This window comes from Ictalurus furcatus, chromosome 7, assembly GCF_023375685.1.
Source record: "Ictalurus furcatus strain D&B chromosome 7, Billie_1.0, whole genome shotgun sequence".
NCBI classification, from domain to species: domain Eukaryota; kingdom Metazoa; phylum Chordata; class Actinopteri; order Siluriformes; family Ictaluridae; genus Ictalurus; species Ictalurus furcatus.
Window position 1 is genome coordinate 16875548 of NC_071261.1, and position 17888 is coordinate 16893435.

General features: G+C 38.6%; 1 protein-coding gene across 2 annotated transcripts; it reads left to right on the plus strand.

Moving 5' to 3' along the window:
* Positions 1-537: 537 nt before the first annotated feature.
* aco1 (aconitase 1, soluble) lies at positions 538-17762 on the plus strand. Of its 2 annotated transcripts, XM_053628973.1 has the most exons (21): positions 538-651; positions 2878-3017; positions 3474-3642; positions 4549-4686; positions 5416-5485; positions 5596-5779; positions 6523-6662; positions 8827-8998; positions 10297-10397; positions 10600-10716; positions 10906-11065; positions 11236-11371; positions 12060-12144; positions 12234-12390; positions 12504-12628; positions 12716-12820; positions 12998-13140; positions 13232-13379; positions 14201-14323; positions 14494-14679; positions 16223-17762. In XM_053628973.1, the coding sequence occupies exons 2-21, from the start codon at positions 2921-2923 to the stop codon at positions 16337-16339; spliced, it is 2673 nt and encodes an 890-aa protein (XP_053484948.1). In that variant the 5' UTR covers positions 538-651; positions 2878-2920; the 3' UTR covers positions 16340-17762. The 2 variants fall into 2 exon arrangements, with proteins under 2 accessions (XP_053484948.1, XP_053484949.1); XM_053628974.1 differs by lacking the exon at positions 538-651 and having other exon boundaries at positions 2589-3017.
* Positions 17763-17888: the final 126 nt, after the last annotated feature.

Below are 17888 nucleotides of genomic sequence, written 5' to 3' on the forward strand. Positions count from 1 at the left end.
AAAACTTAACATCTCATAATAATGAGAAACTTGTAATAATGACTTAACATCTCGTAATAATGTAAAAAAAAAAAAAAATTAAAATTTTTTTATTTATTTATTACTTTTTTCTCTTAAAAAAGTTTCTTATTATTATGAGATGTTAAGTCATTATTATGAGAAAGTTTCTCATTATTACGAGATGTTAAGTCATTATTATGAGAAAGTTTCTGGTTTCTTGACATATAGAATCATATTTTTACTCAGCTGTGGCTTCCATAGTTACATAAAACACCTTTTAGGTATAAAAATGGTATCAAGCAGGCGTAAAACTAATGACTTCGACCTTACTGACAAAAGAGCTGAATCATTACCGTATTAAAGTCAGAAATAGTCGTTTAATAGCATTATTCATTGTAGAATCAAATTCTAAAACATATTTACACTTCTATATCCTTGCACTTCTATTTATTAGTGTACACATATGGATTACAGCTGTCACGAGATATCACGAGAGAATAGTGAAGAGAGTTTATGAATTGTATTTTTTACGTGTCTGTTGTACTATGTGCATTACGGTACAGTATGGTATGAGAGTGGTCTCCTGTTTTCTGGTTAAGGTAGTGCTAATAGCTGAACTTATCTCCAGGGCTCAGTTAGTCTTTAAAATAGGTAAGTCCTGTGCAACAAAATAGCATAACTTGTGTGGATTTGGGGAAACAACCTGTTAAATTTTGAAATGAATGTCACCTTTTAACAATGCGATTGCATTCTCATGTTAGCTAGCTAACCTTAGCGACAACAGACAGGCCACTGATATATCATTACTGGGGAAAGGAAGGGAGAGAGAGAGATCCGATCAGGTTCAGGTGGACAGAGATCCAGTCAGGTTCAGGTGGACAGAGACCCGGTCAGGTTCAGGTGGACAGAGATCCGGTCAGGTTCAGAGAGAGAGATCCGGCCAGGTTCAGGTTCAGACAGAGATCTGGTCAGGTTCAGGTGGACAGAGATCCGGTCAGGTTCAGGTAGACAGAGATCCGGTCAGGTTCAGGTGGACAGAGATCCGGTCAGGTTCAGGTGGACAGAGATCTGGTCAGGTTCAGGTGGACAGAGATCCGGTCAGGTTCAGAGAGAGATCCGGTCAGGTTCAGGTTCAGACAGAGATCTGGTCAGGTTCAGTTGGACAGCAGCAGCTACAGCTTTGAAGCTGGAAGCTTTGTGCAGGCGAATGTTTATTTTGCAATGATAATGATAGTTAGTTATGGTTATGTAGTTACTGAATGTTGATGTACTGATATCTGAATCTGAATGTATTGATACTTACCAGCTTTTTAATAGATATAATAAATATGTCAGTAGTCTGTCATTAACAAGAGCATACTCGAAGTAGCGCCTCTTAATAAACTATATATATAAGCTGCTTTTGCAAAATATGTCATTTGTTGCTTGACGCAAGGTGAATGGACACATAATGACATTAGTTTTTTATTTATATTTGGTTTAGAGTTCCTAGTACTGGAGGGATTATGTCAAAATAGTTATAGCGTTACAATGCTGTTTTTGAGATGATTTCATTAATTAAATCTGCATCTGACCTCGTTTCCTTAGCCCTAACCATATGCATATAGGTCCATTCATTCATTCATTCATTCATTCATTCATTCATCTTCAGTAAACACTTTAGTTGATTTAGATCCAGAGCCTAATCTGGAAATACTGGATGTGATAGGACACTAGTACATCGCAGGACACTCATTCAGATCTACATCAGGTCACTCATTCACCTCCATTTATGATTTTGGACAATGGAAGGAATCCCACATGGACATGAGGAGAGCATATGAAACCCCATACAGACAGTAACCCGAGTTTTGGGTGGTGTGGCCCTCAGTTTAAAAAAAAAAAAAAAAAAGACCCAGAATGGCTCAGCTAGCCTACTTTGTCATTGCCATATCTTTTGTAACCTTGAAATGAGCAACGATCTTGCAGATTTTGGAATTTACTGGTTAGTTCACTTGAGGGTTCGAGTAAACCGCCCTGCTTGTCTGGTTTCCTGAAGCATTGTCTTAAATCATAGGCTCATTACTGAAGCAGAAATATAACTTTTCTGCAAATTATATACGAGTCATGTTTTCCATTTGGTCTGGATCAGCGACTTCTCTTTAACTCCTTGGGTCCAATGAGCATTAGTGTAACGGACTTCTATGTTTGAATTAAATATGGGAAAACTACTGTAGATGTTATCTCTAATAGCTGTGTTACAAAAGCTCATCGTGTGACCCATCACCTGAGCATTTATTCAGTCCCTCTCTCCAGTTTCACAATGGCCTTTCATGCAAACTTTCACAATTTACACAATCGCCTGTCTGTGTTTGTTCTCGCTAGACTTCTAATGACAGCATGGCTGCTGTAATTCATATAACCTCAAACACCACAATCCAATATTAGTCACATTTTTGTTAGCTTTTATGTTTGTGCTTCATAGTTTATGGGAACTTATTTTGGAGATATCATTTATCGACTTTGGATCTGTCAGACATGAAGGTTTGGATGCAAACACTAGATTATTCGACAAGTATCCCAGCCTCTATATGAAGTCACATTGCCCTTCCTCTGTGACGTGTCCTATCTCAGGTGATGTAATCCTGCTTGTCATGTACCAACCTCTCAAACTTGGCAGTGCCTCAAGCCTTTACTGATAAATAGAGGCAACAAATGGAGCTAAAATGCTCACGTCTAAGTGGCAGGTTTGGACGTTTAATTGGGTGTTTTAGCTAGTCACAGCAAGTTCTTGGGTGTAACTGTGTATTGTGGTTAAATGCTGTGCTCTTTATGCATATGTTGTTTCTTAGATAATTATTGTAGGTTCTTTTTTGACTTTTCCCCCTACATTATCAGATAACTCAAAGGTAGCTTGTGGGTAAGGAGAGAGTCTTCAGCTATGAGTAACCCTTACGCACACATCATTGAGCCTCTGAACTCCCAGAAACCTGATTGCAAGTTTTTCAATCTCAGAAAACTTGGAGACCCCCGATATGGTAAGAGAATTGCTGCAGTGTCACTGCATTTTATTTTTTATTTTTTTACACCATTCTAGCTAAGCATGATCTTTATAATCTTTTGAGCGATCTAATAGTGACTTTAGTGTTGATGTTGCATACTCATTTCTGTTACTTTTAGTCCAATTTCTGCACATTTGGCTATTCATGTTCTTTTCATGTGCAATTGATGCAACTAGCATACACAGAAATGATAAAAATGTAACCGAAAGTGGATAGAGAACAGCACATGCTCTCACGTGTTAAAACCTGTGTCTGCCAATGACTTTCCAATGAAACTTGTTGCACGATATGCCAAACTTTGATGATGTGCGTTCTAAAGAATATTATAAAGAAGATTGTTAAAGAAGTTGTAGTTCTGTATTTAATAAAAAACATTTGAAGAGTACTTAAGTCTTTTTTTTTTTATTATTTTAATTTTTTTTAAAAATACAGAACACCTACCTTTCTCCATCCGGGTGCTGCTGGAGTCGGCGGTGAGGAACTGTGATGAGTTCCTGGTAAAGAAGGAAGATGTGGAGCGCATTCTCAACTGGAAGCAGACCCAGACCCAGGTGGTGGAGGTGCCCTTCAAACCTGCCCGTGTCATCCTGCAGGACTTCACGTAGGGTTAATTAAACCTTAGCCTTTAATGATTGGCTTTGACTGTTTGTCATCTTGGCTATTGTAAAGTTTACTATATTTCCTTAAGTGCTGCTATTCCTTCTGCTTGTCCCTTCTATAATAATCATATCAATTGTCCCCCTTATGTCCAAGACCTAATTGGCAAATTCATTACAGACAAGGAACACTGCCTTGTGATGTGTTTATTGGCTTTAAACAATTTGATAATGTGTTTTATATGACAGTGCTGTTGAATTCTCAATTCTGATTGTACAAGATTATATTAATGTGCTCTTAATAGTATTTTATTGTTCTATAGTAACAACTTACTCAGGGACTTGCATGGCAGATGCATCATATGATGTGGTGAAGGTGAAGATTTCTGTCAGAAAATGTTTTTGTAGCATTTTTGGAAATAGTCTTAAAAGTCAGAGGTAAAGCTATTCCTTTAAGCTTTCCAAAACAGGCGTCTTTAGCACAGAGGGTTTTGTGGTTTCCTGGTGATATGACTTATGGATTTGCTGTTATTGGAAAGGAAACAGTATTGTGGTGGTATCACAACACCCCACTGCTGATTATTTTCCTATAACAGCACTCCCCTTTGTGTTTTATTCCTTACATGTCATGTTGGCACTATTTAATGTACAAGATTCAAAATTCAAAGGTTTATTTATGGCATGCGTTTTCAAAGCTGGTACAAAAGTGCAGTGAAATGAGATGTCACAGCTCCAAAGACTGTGCACTACAAACAAACTCTACAGATAGTATAAAATGGGTATAAGGTGAGCGGAAGCGCAAGACAAGACAAGCAAGAGAATGCAGAGAAAACAAAAAACATAAGAAAAGGTAGTTATTTGGTGCCTCTGAGTGTTGCTCTGTTATGAGCGTATATCTCTGCTGTTGACAGTGGGGTTCCTGCGGTTGTGGATTTCGCTGCAATGCGTGATGCAGTAAAGAAGCTGGGTGGCGATCCCGAGAAGATCAACCCTGTGTGTCCTGCTGACCTAGTCATTGACCATTCCATTCAGGTGGACTTCAACAGAAAGTAAGGGTTTATACTCAAGAACCCTGTAGAAAGACCTTTTTAAATGCTCACATGGCTGTGGCACTAACTGCAACACAAATGTGCTGTACTTGTTATTAAGTCAAGTTGGCTTTGTGATGTGTGTTAGACAAAACATTCATTTATCCTAAGAAGTTGTTTACACAAAATGCAAGAGCATACAAAAATGTGAAAAGGTAGTTATTTGTTGCCTCTGAGTGTTTCTCTGCTATGGATGTACAGTATATGTGTGGTCTGATGTTTAATTTGAGGTTTGAGTGTTTGGTTTCTTATCTGCGGTGTCAAGCCCAAGTTAAAAAGCACATAATCATACTGCACTCGCATTGTGACCCTTATACAGCAAGTGTTTGCCAAGTTAGACATGTTTTAAAGAGTTACCTTTGACCACACAGATCATGTGGCACACTCACTGTTCAACTGAATCTGACCTGAATGGAAGTTTAAAACCTTTACACAAAAGATAGCTTTTACATGTTTCCTGTAGAAATGTATTATTATAAATTATACATTGATCATACATTATTCACAGTTGAAGTGTTACTATGAAGGGAATGTATCACTAGAAGTTATACCTATTTTAGTTAAGCTTTGTATTAATTAGAAACCTGTTTGTTGATGTGTATGATGTGTATAAGGCACCAATTACAATCTCACATGGTAGCTGTTTTTTTGATTGACATGCTTATTGACATTTATTAAAATTCATTCCAGGTCTGACAGTCTTCAGAAAAACGAAGAACTTGAATTTGAAAGAAACAAGGAACGTTTCGAGTTTTTAAAGGTAATCACGTATTCTATTTTAACTTCCTGAATTGACATTAAAATACTTGCACACAATTCCTTCTTATATATTTTAAACAGGAGTGATGACTTTTGCCTTCTTGTCCACAGTGGGGTTCTAAAGCATTCCAGAATATGCGCATAATTCCTCCAGGTTCAGGAATAGTGCATCAGGTGAACCTGGAATATCTAGCCCAGGTTGTGTTCCAGCAGGATGGCTACTATTACCCCGACAGTCTGGTGGGCACTGATTCACACACAACCATGATCGATGGCCTGGGAGTGCTGGGCTGGGGTGAGTGTTTTACTGAAAGTGCACAGTTGCAGTTGTAACAACACATTTTATACATCACCGCTTGAATCTAGGAATGTATATTGTTAAACTAATATTGCTTTATAGAATGACGTAAATATAGACTATATGGACAGAAGTATGTGGACACCTAACATCACACCCATATGTGATTCTTCCCCAAACTGTTGCCACAAAGTTGGAAGTATTGTACAGGATGTTTTTGTATGCTGTAGCATTACAATCTTCCTTCACTGTAACTAAGAGGCCCATACCTGTTCCAGCATGACAGTACTCCTGTGCACAAAGCAAAGTCCATGAAGACATAGTTTGTCAAGTTTGGAGTGGAAGAACTTGAGTGGCTTGTACAGAGCCCTGACCTCAACCATATTGAATATTTTTGGGATGAAGTGGAATGCTGACTGCACCCTCGCCGAAAACAGTGCCTGACCTCACTAATGCTCTTGTAGCTGAATGAGCATAAATTCCCACAGCCACGCTAGAAATCTAATGGAAAACCTTCCCAGAACAGTGAAGATTATTTTAACAGCAAAGGGAGACTAAATCTGGAATGGAATGTTCAACAAGCACATGGTCAGGTGTCCACAAGCTTTTGGCCGTATAGTATAGCTGTTTAATCGATACAGTTTGATTTTTGCTGGAGAGTATCAACTTTTCTGTGTGCAAATACTTGTTATATAGAGCAATTAACTCTAACAAGGTGTACTATCAATATGTCTGAGCAGGTGTGGGAGGTATTGAAGCTGAGGCAGTGATGTTGGGTCAGCCAATCAGTATGGTCCTCCCAGAGGTCATTGGGTACAAACTGCAGGGCACTCTAAACAAGTACATCACCTCCACTGATATTGTCCTAACTGTCACTAAGGTACAATTTATTTATTTGTTTGTTTGTTTGTTTGTTTGTTTATTTTTACTGTTCAGAGAGGATAAGACTTTTGGGCTTCATTTATCAAGCTTTTAGTAAAGTTGTGTGTAAATGTTTGCATAAACCAAATGTTGATTTTTCTTTGTACTTGCATGTATATGTTGATGAATGCCCATCACCCATTAATTACCAAGTGTGTGCATGGCACAGCTGATTTGCATGTAGTGACGCCCACAGAACTCCACAGAACACAGTCTGCTGTGAGCATGAAACGTTTGATCAGGGTAAAGCCCAAAAAACTGAAGTGAAAGTTATCACTCACTTATATGCCAATAAAAAGATTTAATAATACAGTCTCCTCTGAAAGTATAGGAATGGCAAAGCCAATTGTTTTGTTTTTGTGATACACCGAAGACATTTGGGTTTGAGTTCAGAATGAGTGATGAATATGAGATGATAGAGCAGAATTTCAGCTTTCATTTCCTGATATTTACATCTAGATGTGTTAAACAACTTTGAACATGGCACTTTTGGTGGCAGGTCACCCAATTATTAGGTGAGCAAAAGTACAGGAACACTTAATATTTGGTTGCATATCCCTTGTTTGAAATAACTGCATCAAGCTGGTGACCCACTGGCATCATCAAACTGTTGCATTCTTCTTTTCTGATGCTTTTCCAGGTTTGTACTGCAGATTCTTTCAGTTGTTGTTTATTTTGGGGGGTTTGTTCCTTCAGTCTCCTCTTCAGGAGGTGAAATGCTCCTCAGTTGGGTTAAGGTCTTGGTGATTGACTTGGCCAGTCTAAAACCTTCCTCTTTTCCCCCTGATGAAGTCCTTGGTTGAGTTGTGTTTTGGGTCATTGCCGTGCTGCATGATGAAGTTCCTTCCAATGCATTTCTCTGTATATTGGCAGACAATGTTTCTGTAAACTTCTGAATTAATTTTGCTGCTACCATCATGAGTTACATCATCAATAAAGATTAATGAGCCTGTTCCAGAATAGACATTTAGAGATATTAATTGTTTAAACAATTAATCTAACAGGGCACGCCTGGGCAACAAGAAATGTGTCAGTCACATGTTCCAGTATTTTCGATCACTTGAAGAAATGGGTGGGTTCAAACAAAAGGTGTCGTGTTCTAAGTTGTTGAACACATCTAGATGTAAATATCAGGAAATGAGAGCTGAAAATCTGATTTATCATCTTGTATTCTTCGTAAAATAATTGGTCTTGCTGTTCCAATACTTTCAGAGGGGAATGTATATAATATTCATAATAATAAGCGAGCGCTAAATGTTCTGTCAGCTGAGGCATTTGTTTATGGTTTACAGCTGTACTCCATTTATATGGCATCATTTTAATTAATGAATTTTTATCAAAATTAAGTGATTAGTTTTATTTGTCTTAATTTATGGGTTTGAGTTAGCTTGGGGCGCACGGTGGCTTAGTGGTTAGCACGTCCACCTCACACCTCCAGGGGGTTTCCTCCCCCAGTCCAAAGACATGCATGGTAGGCTGATTGGCATGTCTAAAGTGTCCGTAGTGTATGAATGGGAGTGTGTATGTGATTGAGCCCTGCGATGGACTGGCACCCTGTCCAGGGTGTACCCTGCCTTGTGCCCGATGCTCCCTGGGATAGGCTCCAGGCTCCCCCGTGACCCTGAAAAAGGAGTAAGCGGTGGAAGAGGGATGGATGGATGGATGAGTTGGCTTGCTTTCTTTATTTTTTATATTCATGAATTAATGGCAATAATATAAAATGACTGGTTTTTACAGAATGTTCTTGAGGGTATTCCTACTCCCAGTCTTAGTGAACTAGCATGAGGATGTGATTTAGATAGGGACTCCAAAGAACTTCTATAAATCGCTCTGAATAATCTATGCAAACTGTATGACTTGAAATTGATCAGGTTGAGGTTTATATTAGTTAGCCTTCTTATGCGTAAATTTACACACACTCAGGAGCACGAGTAGGATCCAAACATTTTAGCAAATTTACAAGATTTTCATGAATACCAAATTTCTTGTGTAAATGTTTGTAATAACAATTTACGCATAAATCTGTTCCTATCCATCGTGATAAATGGGGCCCATTGTTAGAATATGATTATTCATTTATAGAGTTATTAACCTGTGGCTTGTCTCTTAATTTTTTCTTATAGCATTTGCGTCAGGTTGGTGTGGTAGGCAAGTTTGTGGAGTTCTTTGGGCCTGGTGTGGCTCAGCTTTCTATCGCAGACCGTGCCACTATTGCCAACATGTGCCCAGAGTATGGTGCTACAGCAGCCTTCTTCCCTGTTGACCACATCAGCATCCAGTATCTTGAGCAGACAGGTACACTGGTGGCATTGATTTTGGGTTATCTGTTCAAACATAAAGTCCATCGTTGCGTTTAATTCATAAAATATATGGCCAAAAGTTCAGCTCAGTGCCTGACCTCACTAATGTTCATGTGGCTGGATGGAGAAATCCCCACAGTGCAAAGCCTTTCCATAAATCTGGAATGGCATGTTCAACAAGCACATATGGGTGATTGGCTAGGTGTCCACATAGTTTTGGCCATATACACTCAGTGTCCACTTTATTAGGAACACCTGCACATTCACGCAGTTATCTAAGCTGTCACATATGATCAAGTGACAGCAGCGCAATCCAAAAAATCATGCAGATACAGCTCAAGAGCTTCAGTTAATATTCACATCAAACTGAAGGAAAAGTGTGGAGTCTATGACTTTGATCATGGCATGGTTGTTGGTACCAGAAGGGCTGGTTTGAGTATTTCATAACTGCTGATCTCCTGGGAATTTCACACACAACAGTCTCTAGAGTTTACTCAGAATGGTGCGAAAAACCAGAAACGTCCTGTGAGTGGAGGGTCCGGAGGCTGAAACACGTTGTTGATGAGAGAGATCAGAGGAGAATGACCAGACTGATCTGAGCTGACAGAAAGTCTATAGTAACTCAAATAAGCACTCTCTACAACCGTTGTGAACAGAAAAGCATCTGTCGAGTTTGAGTGAGTCTGTTCCCACGATAGCTTCAGATTCCTGTTCTTGGCTGACAGGAGTGAACCCCAGTGTGGTCTTCTGCTATTGTAGCCCATCCACCTCAAAGTTCGATGTCTTGTGCATGTTGAGATGCTTTTCTGTTCACCACAGTTATAAAGAGTTATTATTTGAGTGACTATATCCTACCTGGCAGCTTGAATCAAACCGGCCATTTTCCTATCAACGAGGCGTTTCCACCCACAGAACTGTTGCTTGTTCAATAATTTTTGTTTTCCACACCATTCTGTGTAAATTCTACAGGCTGTTGTGTGTGAAATTCCAAGGAGATCAACAGTTTCTGAAATGCTCAAACCAGCCCACCTGGTACAAATATCCACGCCACAATCAAATTCACAGAGATCACACTTGTTCTTCATTCTGATTTTTGATGAGAACATTAACTGAAGGTTTTGACCTGTATCTGCATGATTCTTTTTGCATTGTGCCTCTGCCACATGATAGGCTAATTAGATGTATGGATGTAAAGGTGTTCCTAATAAAGTGGACGGTGAGTATAGTGTAATTGTTTCTACTTTCTAAGTGAGAGGTGTACCTGATATGTAACGGCTTTTTGTGTATGAACAGGGCGAGATGCTGAGAAGCTTAGCAGTATTACACAGTACCTGAAAGCAGTTGCCATGTTTAGGGACTACAGCAATCAGGCTCAGGATCCAGAATTTACAAAGGTATACTTGCATGCACAGACATATTGTTATGTTATTTTGATAACGTTTTTAATTGTCCTTTTTTATATATACTTTTTTATTCTATTAGAAATAAATGCACCTTGCCTTCATGGTATGTTCATTTGGTGGCATCCATTCAGATCCACATATTCAGCCGTTTTTACATAGCTCATTTATTTATTTCTGTCTTCTCTTCATGCAGGTTGTTGAACTTGATCTCAGCAAGGTTGACCCTTGCTGTAGTGGACCGAAGCGGCCACAGGACAAAGTGGCCGTATCTGAAATGAAGCAGGACTTTGAGACTTGTTTAGGAGCCAAGGTACATATTGTTCCATTTCAGTACAAACCACATTGAGCCTTTCCTTTTACCTTAAGTAATGTCTATAGAAATCTGTATTCAGGCACTCCTGCTTCATCTCAATTTCATTACCTTGAATTTGTAAATGTTTTGTTAAGTTTGCTTGTCTCAGCCTTTCTTTTTTTCTTTTTATTTATTTATTTATTTTAGCAAGGCTTCAAGGGGTTTCAGGTGCCACCCGAACACCATCATATCAGCATCCCATTCCAGTATAACGGAGTGGACTACTCCCTCTCTCATGGCTCTGTGGTTATTGCTGCCATCACCAGCTGCACAAACACCAGCAATCCTTCTGTCATGCTGGGTGCAGGTACAAATGTATATGCTAATGTCATTTCTCTGTAACCCGGTGGCAACTCTTAAAGGCAGATTTGGTGCACTGTGTTTTTAGTGAGAATGTGTAATATATAACTAGTATCTCTTAAAAAAACTGTCTTGCTTATCCAAATAAATGATAAATGTTTCTTTATCCCCCCACAGGACTCCTGGCAAAGAAGGCCATCCAGTGTGGCTTAAGTGTTAAGCCTTACATTAAGACCAGCCTGTCTCCTGGTAGTGGAGTAGTCACCTATTATCTGAAGGAAAGTGGTGTAATGGAGTACCTCTCCAAATTAGGGTATGATATCATCAAGGCTTGTAATGAATGAGTTGTAATGTAAAGTATTTAATGCTGTGTAAAATGTAGAAACAAGAAGTTAAAATATCTTGAATATAATGATCTAATATTTCCTATTAGAAGATTACAACAAATCAAGTATAAGATTATTAAACCTATTTCTAGACATTTTTATTTACTAATTTCAAGCTTGAAATATTGAAATATCTTGTTCTATTGACAGATAATTTTGCTCATTTTTAGCAATTCTTTCCTGAAAGAAGCTACATTATCTGCCCATAGAATAAGTAAATTAAAAACTACTATTAAAAATAGTAAAATGTCTAGAAATATGCATAATAATCTTAGATTTGGTTTATTGTAATCGTTTAATAGGAAATTGGCGATAAAGTTGACTATATAAGATATAAGATATTTTCACTTGGTAAGGATGACAGTTTTTGCAATGTAAATATGTTACTTATACTGTACTATAATAATATTATATAGTATAATGTTATTTTATGTGTAATACGCTATGCTATGTTTATTACTAATACAAGAGACACAAGTAGAAATGCAGTCAGATGTATAGTTTTAATGGAGGATATAAAACAGGGTCTTTTTTGCATAGCGATTGATCACTTTTAAAGCAAATTATTAAATCTTTTTACACCTCCATGGATGGTGATGATGTAATATTTGTTAGTTTTGAGGTGGTCGGTTATGGCTGCATGACCTGCATAGGAAACAGTGGTCCTCTTCCAGAGCCAGTTGTAGAGGCCATCAGCCAGGTAAATACTGCACATCTTTCCTGTAACTGCGCATGCTATGAGTCTGTAAGTGTTTTCGAATACCATGCTATGACAATTTCTCTTCTCAGGGAGATCTGGTAGCGGCAGGTGTTCTGTCTGGCAACAGGAACTTCGAAGGTCGTGTACACCCCAACACACGTGCTAACTATTTGGCTTCTCCTCCTCTGGTCATTGCTTATGCAATTGCAGGAACAATAAAGATTGACTTTGAAAAGGAGCCCATTGGTGAGTGAAATGTCCGTTGTCTTTTGTATTTTAATAATTGGTTTACTTCCGAGTCCTTCAGTTCAGCAAGTGATGTTAAGCCAGTAGGTTCTGTTTGATGTGTGTTGGAATAGCGGTGAATGCGGAGGGGAAGAAGATCTTTCTAATGGACATCTGGCCCACACGAGAGGAGATCCAGGCTGTAGAAAGGAAGTTTGTTATCCCCGCCATGTTCAAAGAGGTCTATGAGAAAGTGGAGGTTAGTAAACAATGCTAAAGCAGTGAATGACTTGGTCAGTCTGCTCTTAAGTATATAGGCTCTCATCATATGGCTTTTTTTTTTTAGACAGTAAATGAACGCTGGAACTCTCTGAATGCTTCTTCTGACAAGCTCTACACTTGGGACCCTAAGTCCACCTACATCAAGCCTCCACCTTTCTTTGATGGACTGGTAATAGAGTTTCCTCACTACTGTCTCAGAGGAACAGCAGTTCATAAATAAGTTTCACGTTTCACACTACACAATTACACTATAAGAGTAAAGAAGCAGTGTAGCTCACAGAACTAGCAGACTTTTTTAAAACCATTACAATATTCGCACTTAGAACTTATGTGTTTCATATTTTAGACCAGAGAGCTTCCAAAGGCCAAGTCTATTGTAGATGCATATGTGCTTCTCAATTTGGGGGATTCAGTGACCACGGACCACATCTCTCCAGCTGGAAACATTGCTCGTAGCAGTCCCGCTGCTCGCTACCTGACCAGTCGTGGGTGAGACGTTATTGTTATTCACCAGTTGTTTGCTCATTTATAATAGTTTTTAACGAGTATAAGTGATCGTTTGTTTCTCTCCACACTGTAGACTAACACCTCGAGAGTTTAACTCGTATGGCTCTCGGCGTGGTAACGATGCTGTCATGGCTCGGGGGACGTTTGCAAACATCCGCCTTTTCAACAAGTTCCTCAACAAGCAGGCGCCTTGCACAATCTACCTGCCTACAGGGGACACGGTAGGACAGGGATCATCTGATCTGACCTCACATGTAACATGTAACACCAGCACAAAAACACACACAAGATGTGCTGCCATATAGGAGTTTTTTTTTCTAAATACCGTTATTTCTTGACATTGCGTTCTTACATTGCCGGTGTGTTAGCCTCGGACTCGGTGTTCCAGTCCACTACTGTATACCGATCAGTTACACCAGCCATCCTGGTCAAAGGTTTACACCCCTGGCTCTTACTGTATCGTGTTGCCTTCTGGAGCATCAGTGAATGTTTGCACCTTATGAATACTTGTGTACGAGTCCCTCAGTTGTCCTCAGTGTGAAAAGATGGATCTCAAAATCAAATAGCCACTGTTGGAAAGGGGTCAAATATGCAGAAGATGCTGGAAAAGTAAAGAATGTGCAGGACCTGGAGGATTTTTTGAAGAACAGTGGGCAGTTTAACTACTCAGGACAAACAAGGGAGTCATGAACAACTATCACAAAACAAAAAAACAGTCGTTGATCATCCAGGTAACGACACACAGTATTAAGAATCAAGGGTGTGTAAACTTTTGAACTGGATAATTTGTGTAAATTCAGATAGTATTTTGTCTTGTGGACACTAAAACATTTGTTATGTGAAATAGCTTATTCAGGGCAGTACTAAGTAAAAAAAACCAAAATGCAACTTTTATGATCTCTATTTAATCATTAAAAAAAGTAATAATTATTTACATTTTGCAGATTCTGCAAGGTGTATGTAAACTTATCACCTCAACTATATATAGCAATAAGCTCAAAAATTTACATACTGCTCCTTTAAATGATGTGTTCTCCCACAGCTGGATGTGTATGATGCTGCAGAGAAGTATCAGGAGGCAGGGTATCCACTGCTGGTGCTGGCAGGGAAGGAGTATGGATCAGGCAGCTCCAGAGACTGGGCTGCAAAAGGACCATTCCTGCTGGTGTGTGTCATGTACTCATTTTACCTAATGTTAATGACTATGAGGTCATACCTCTATTTTCTTACAGCAGTGAATCAATGATTAGAAGAGGCATAATGTGTGAAAATTGTCTGCAGTTCTATTTGTGAGTAAAAACAAACAAACAAACAATTCTCTTGTGATGCCCTCAGGGTATCAAAGCTGTACTAGCAGAGAGCTACGAGCGCATCCACCGCAGTAACCTGGTGGGTATGGGGATCATTCCTCTGGAGTATCTGCCTGGAGAAACGGCTGATAGCCTGGGTCTCAGTGGCCGAGAGCGCTACACCGTGGTCATTCCTGAACAGCTCACCCCCAGAATGATTGTTGACATTAAGGTACATCTTTGCTTATGCACTATTTTTGCTGCTCTATTTTACATCATCAGAATAAGTGGCAGCAATTATTATTATTATCATTATAACTTAATAATTACGAAAGTAAACTTCTTGATTGCGGTCAACATCTAGTCTTTGGGGTGTGGGGGGGTCACCTTCTCAAAGAGAGAGAGCTCAGCTGAGAATTCAGATCACCTTTATTTCATCAAGGCTAATTATATTCACATAAAATAATCAGAGGTGCCGCTCAGTCGATTGAGCAGAGAAGTGCTGTGTGCACCCGATGCCAAAGAACAGAGAGAAGTCTGAAGGCCCCTTTTTATAAGTAAGGGATAATCCATCAATGACAGCTTACACGATTTTAATGTGCGACATGGAGGCAAAGTACCACCCTATGTGAAGCGGAGTGCATTAAAATCATGTAACGCACACCTAGCTGTGGATTATCCCAATTATTCTATGGTCGCTTGCCAGCAGTGACAAGTTGAAACTGTCATTGATGTTTGCAGTGCAAAATCAGACTGAAAAGATAACCATAACGGTTCATTTATGTCAGATATTTTATATACGGGTCGTTAGATCTAGAATTCTGCCCGCTTGAGATCATACACAGAGATAAAGTAGTGTGATGAGATTATATTTATTTGAATGGATTATAATAAATAGTTATTAGAGAGAGAGAGAGAGAGAGAGATTGTGTTAATTACCTTTGTCTGTGCCGCATCTCTACTAATAATCAAGCTGTGAGTCTAATTGGATGTTTCTATGGTTACAGTTGTTTATATTCAGCGCATTGTTACACCGTTACACATCAGGTGTGCATTATTTTCTAATAATTCAACAGATAATTCAATTATTCCGCTTATACCACAGTTACCACACCTCAAGACATCGTTCAGATGTTTTATACGTTAATATGAAAATAGAGCAAATAAAGAAATAAATATTGATAGGCCTACTTGTTCACATGGTTTTTCTTTTTGATTTTAATTACTGCAGAAAATACAACGGATAAATAAATAAATGTTGATACTTGTTCACTAGCTTTTCTGTCTCATTACTGAAATCACTCACTCTCTCACACACACTCATTCAATCTCTCACTCACACACTCACTCATACACTCATTCACACTCTCACACACTCTCTCTCTCTCTCTCTCTCACACACACACACATGCACACACACACTCTCATCCTCTCTCTCTCACACACACACACACACACACACACTCACTCTTTCACACACTCATTCACACTGACTCTCTTTCTCTCTCTCTCTCTCTCTCTCCTACATGCAGTTCAAAATACAGGGTACTAAAATCTAATATCTAGTCTAAACAGTCTAAAACTGACATGTATTCTACTAAAGGTGGATACAGCTGCTACCTTTTTAAGCATATAAACACACACACAGTTCTATTCTCAATTGAACTAAAGCATGTCACAAATGGAAATACTCTGTGTTTGTTAATAATTCAAAAACAATTCCCTAAATTCAAACAAATGTCACATCTTTTAATGTTTCGTGGTGCTCTCTGCAGTTGGACACCGGGAAGACGTTCCAGGCTAGGATGCGGTTCGACACTGACGTGGAGCTCACCTACTTCCACCACGGCGGCATCCTGAATTACATGATCCGCAAGATGACAGAAAAGTAGAGATTGTCTACTATCAATCTCCCTCTATTGCAGCTAACAAGTGCACAAGCATAGTCATTTTTTTCACCTGTCTCTTGTTTTGGAAGTGCAAACCTTTACATTTTTTTTCGTAATTTTTTGTGAGTCAGAAATGAATTTCAACGTTTATGTTTATGAATTATCATGTCTGCACTGCATATACAACACATATCAGCTTGGAATTCACTATAAGAAAGTATTGGGGGTTAGCATTTAAAGTTGGCAGTAGTGGTTGATCTTACTGTATCTATGAAGGTCAAATGGCTAAAAAAGTACTTTTATCATCGCTGTGTTGAGTCCCTAATCATAAGATCTTAATAATGTTCTAGCTCCTCACAGTTAATGATGATGGAGAGAATTTGACTTCATAACTATAGGCACTGGCCGCAGGTGTGTACAAATCCACCTGTGGTCTGGTTTCTAACCCTACCTCAGTATTGCCAAACATTAATCTTCACTCTGTGTCTCTTTTTTTTTTTTTTTTGCATTAATTCAAAATTTTTAATTTGAAAATAGCTGTTATGTTATATTTACAAGGAAAATGTTCTCTATCATGAAGATGCTAAACAAACAACTCACTGTGTCCTTATGGTGAAATCTTTTTCTTCCATATATAAGCTTTGTCCATCCAAACTAACTATGAAATGAGAACGCTGAGATACTCGCCAGCTTTGATCTTTACCTTCTGTGGACCATCTTTGCCCTCCAGCTTTCTCAGCTATCAAACAATACAATACAACACAACACAACAAAAAAGTGCTTATGACTAATTTACTGGTGACTAAAAATGCAGGATTTTTCTTTTGATGAGAAATCGATCCATATAATTTTGTATAAATAAATATATTTCAGCGTATTGATCATATTTGTATGCTAACCAAATGATCTAATAGTGTGTGTGATACCTGTAAGTGCCTATAGTACCCTGTGATGCTTATATAAGTCTGTTTAAAGAAGCTTGGTCATCATTCCAAACCAGATGCACTGTATGTGTGTACTTTTCTTTGCTTTGTCAGTGATGAAACAGTTAAGTGAGTCATTCAGCCATTAACCATGCGTTTTACTGTAGTTCATTTATTTTGTTGAAACATGGACTCCAGAGGTTATGAGTGGGAGGAAATGTCCTACAGCATCATACTGTATACATCTTGATGATTTCTAAATTCCTCTGGAAGTTACCAGTCATCTAAATATTTAACATCACATTAAAGATGAGGATGTTAAATATATGCTTCACTGAGGAGGTTATTATGTGTTTTAACATTTCAAAAGGACTTTTATTCAGGAAATTATTGTGGATAGAAACAGCAATACAGTTTCACTGATCTTGACTGTTCTGATGTAATGCCCCTCTGTCTCATGATCTATTCAAATAAAAAATCTTTCTTTCTTTTTCTTCAGATGACTTATGGTTGTAATGTTTGAGTTTATTTATACTTGACAAATCTAGTAACAGACCTACAGCTTCCAACGGAAGCGGAAAGGACTTTTACTTCGAAATAGTAAAACTGTGTCGGTGGGCGGAGTTTAA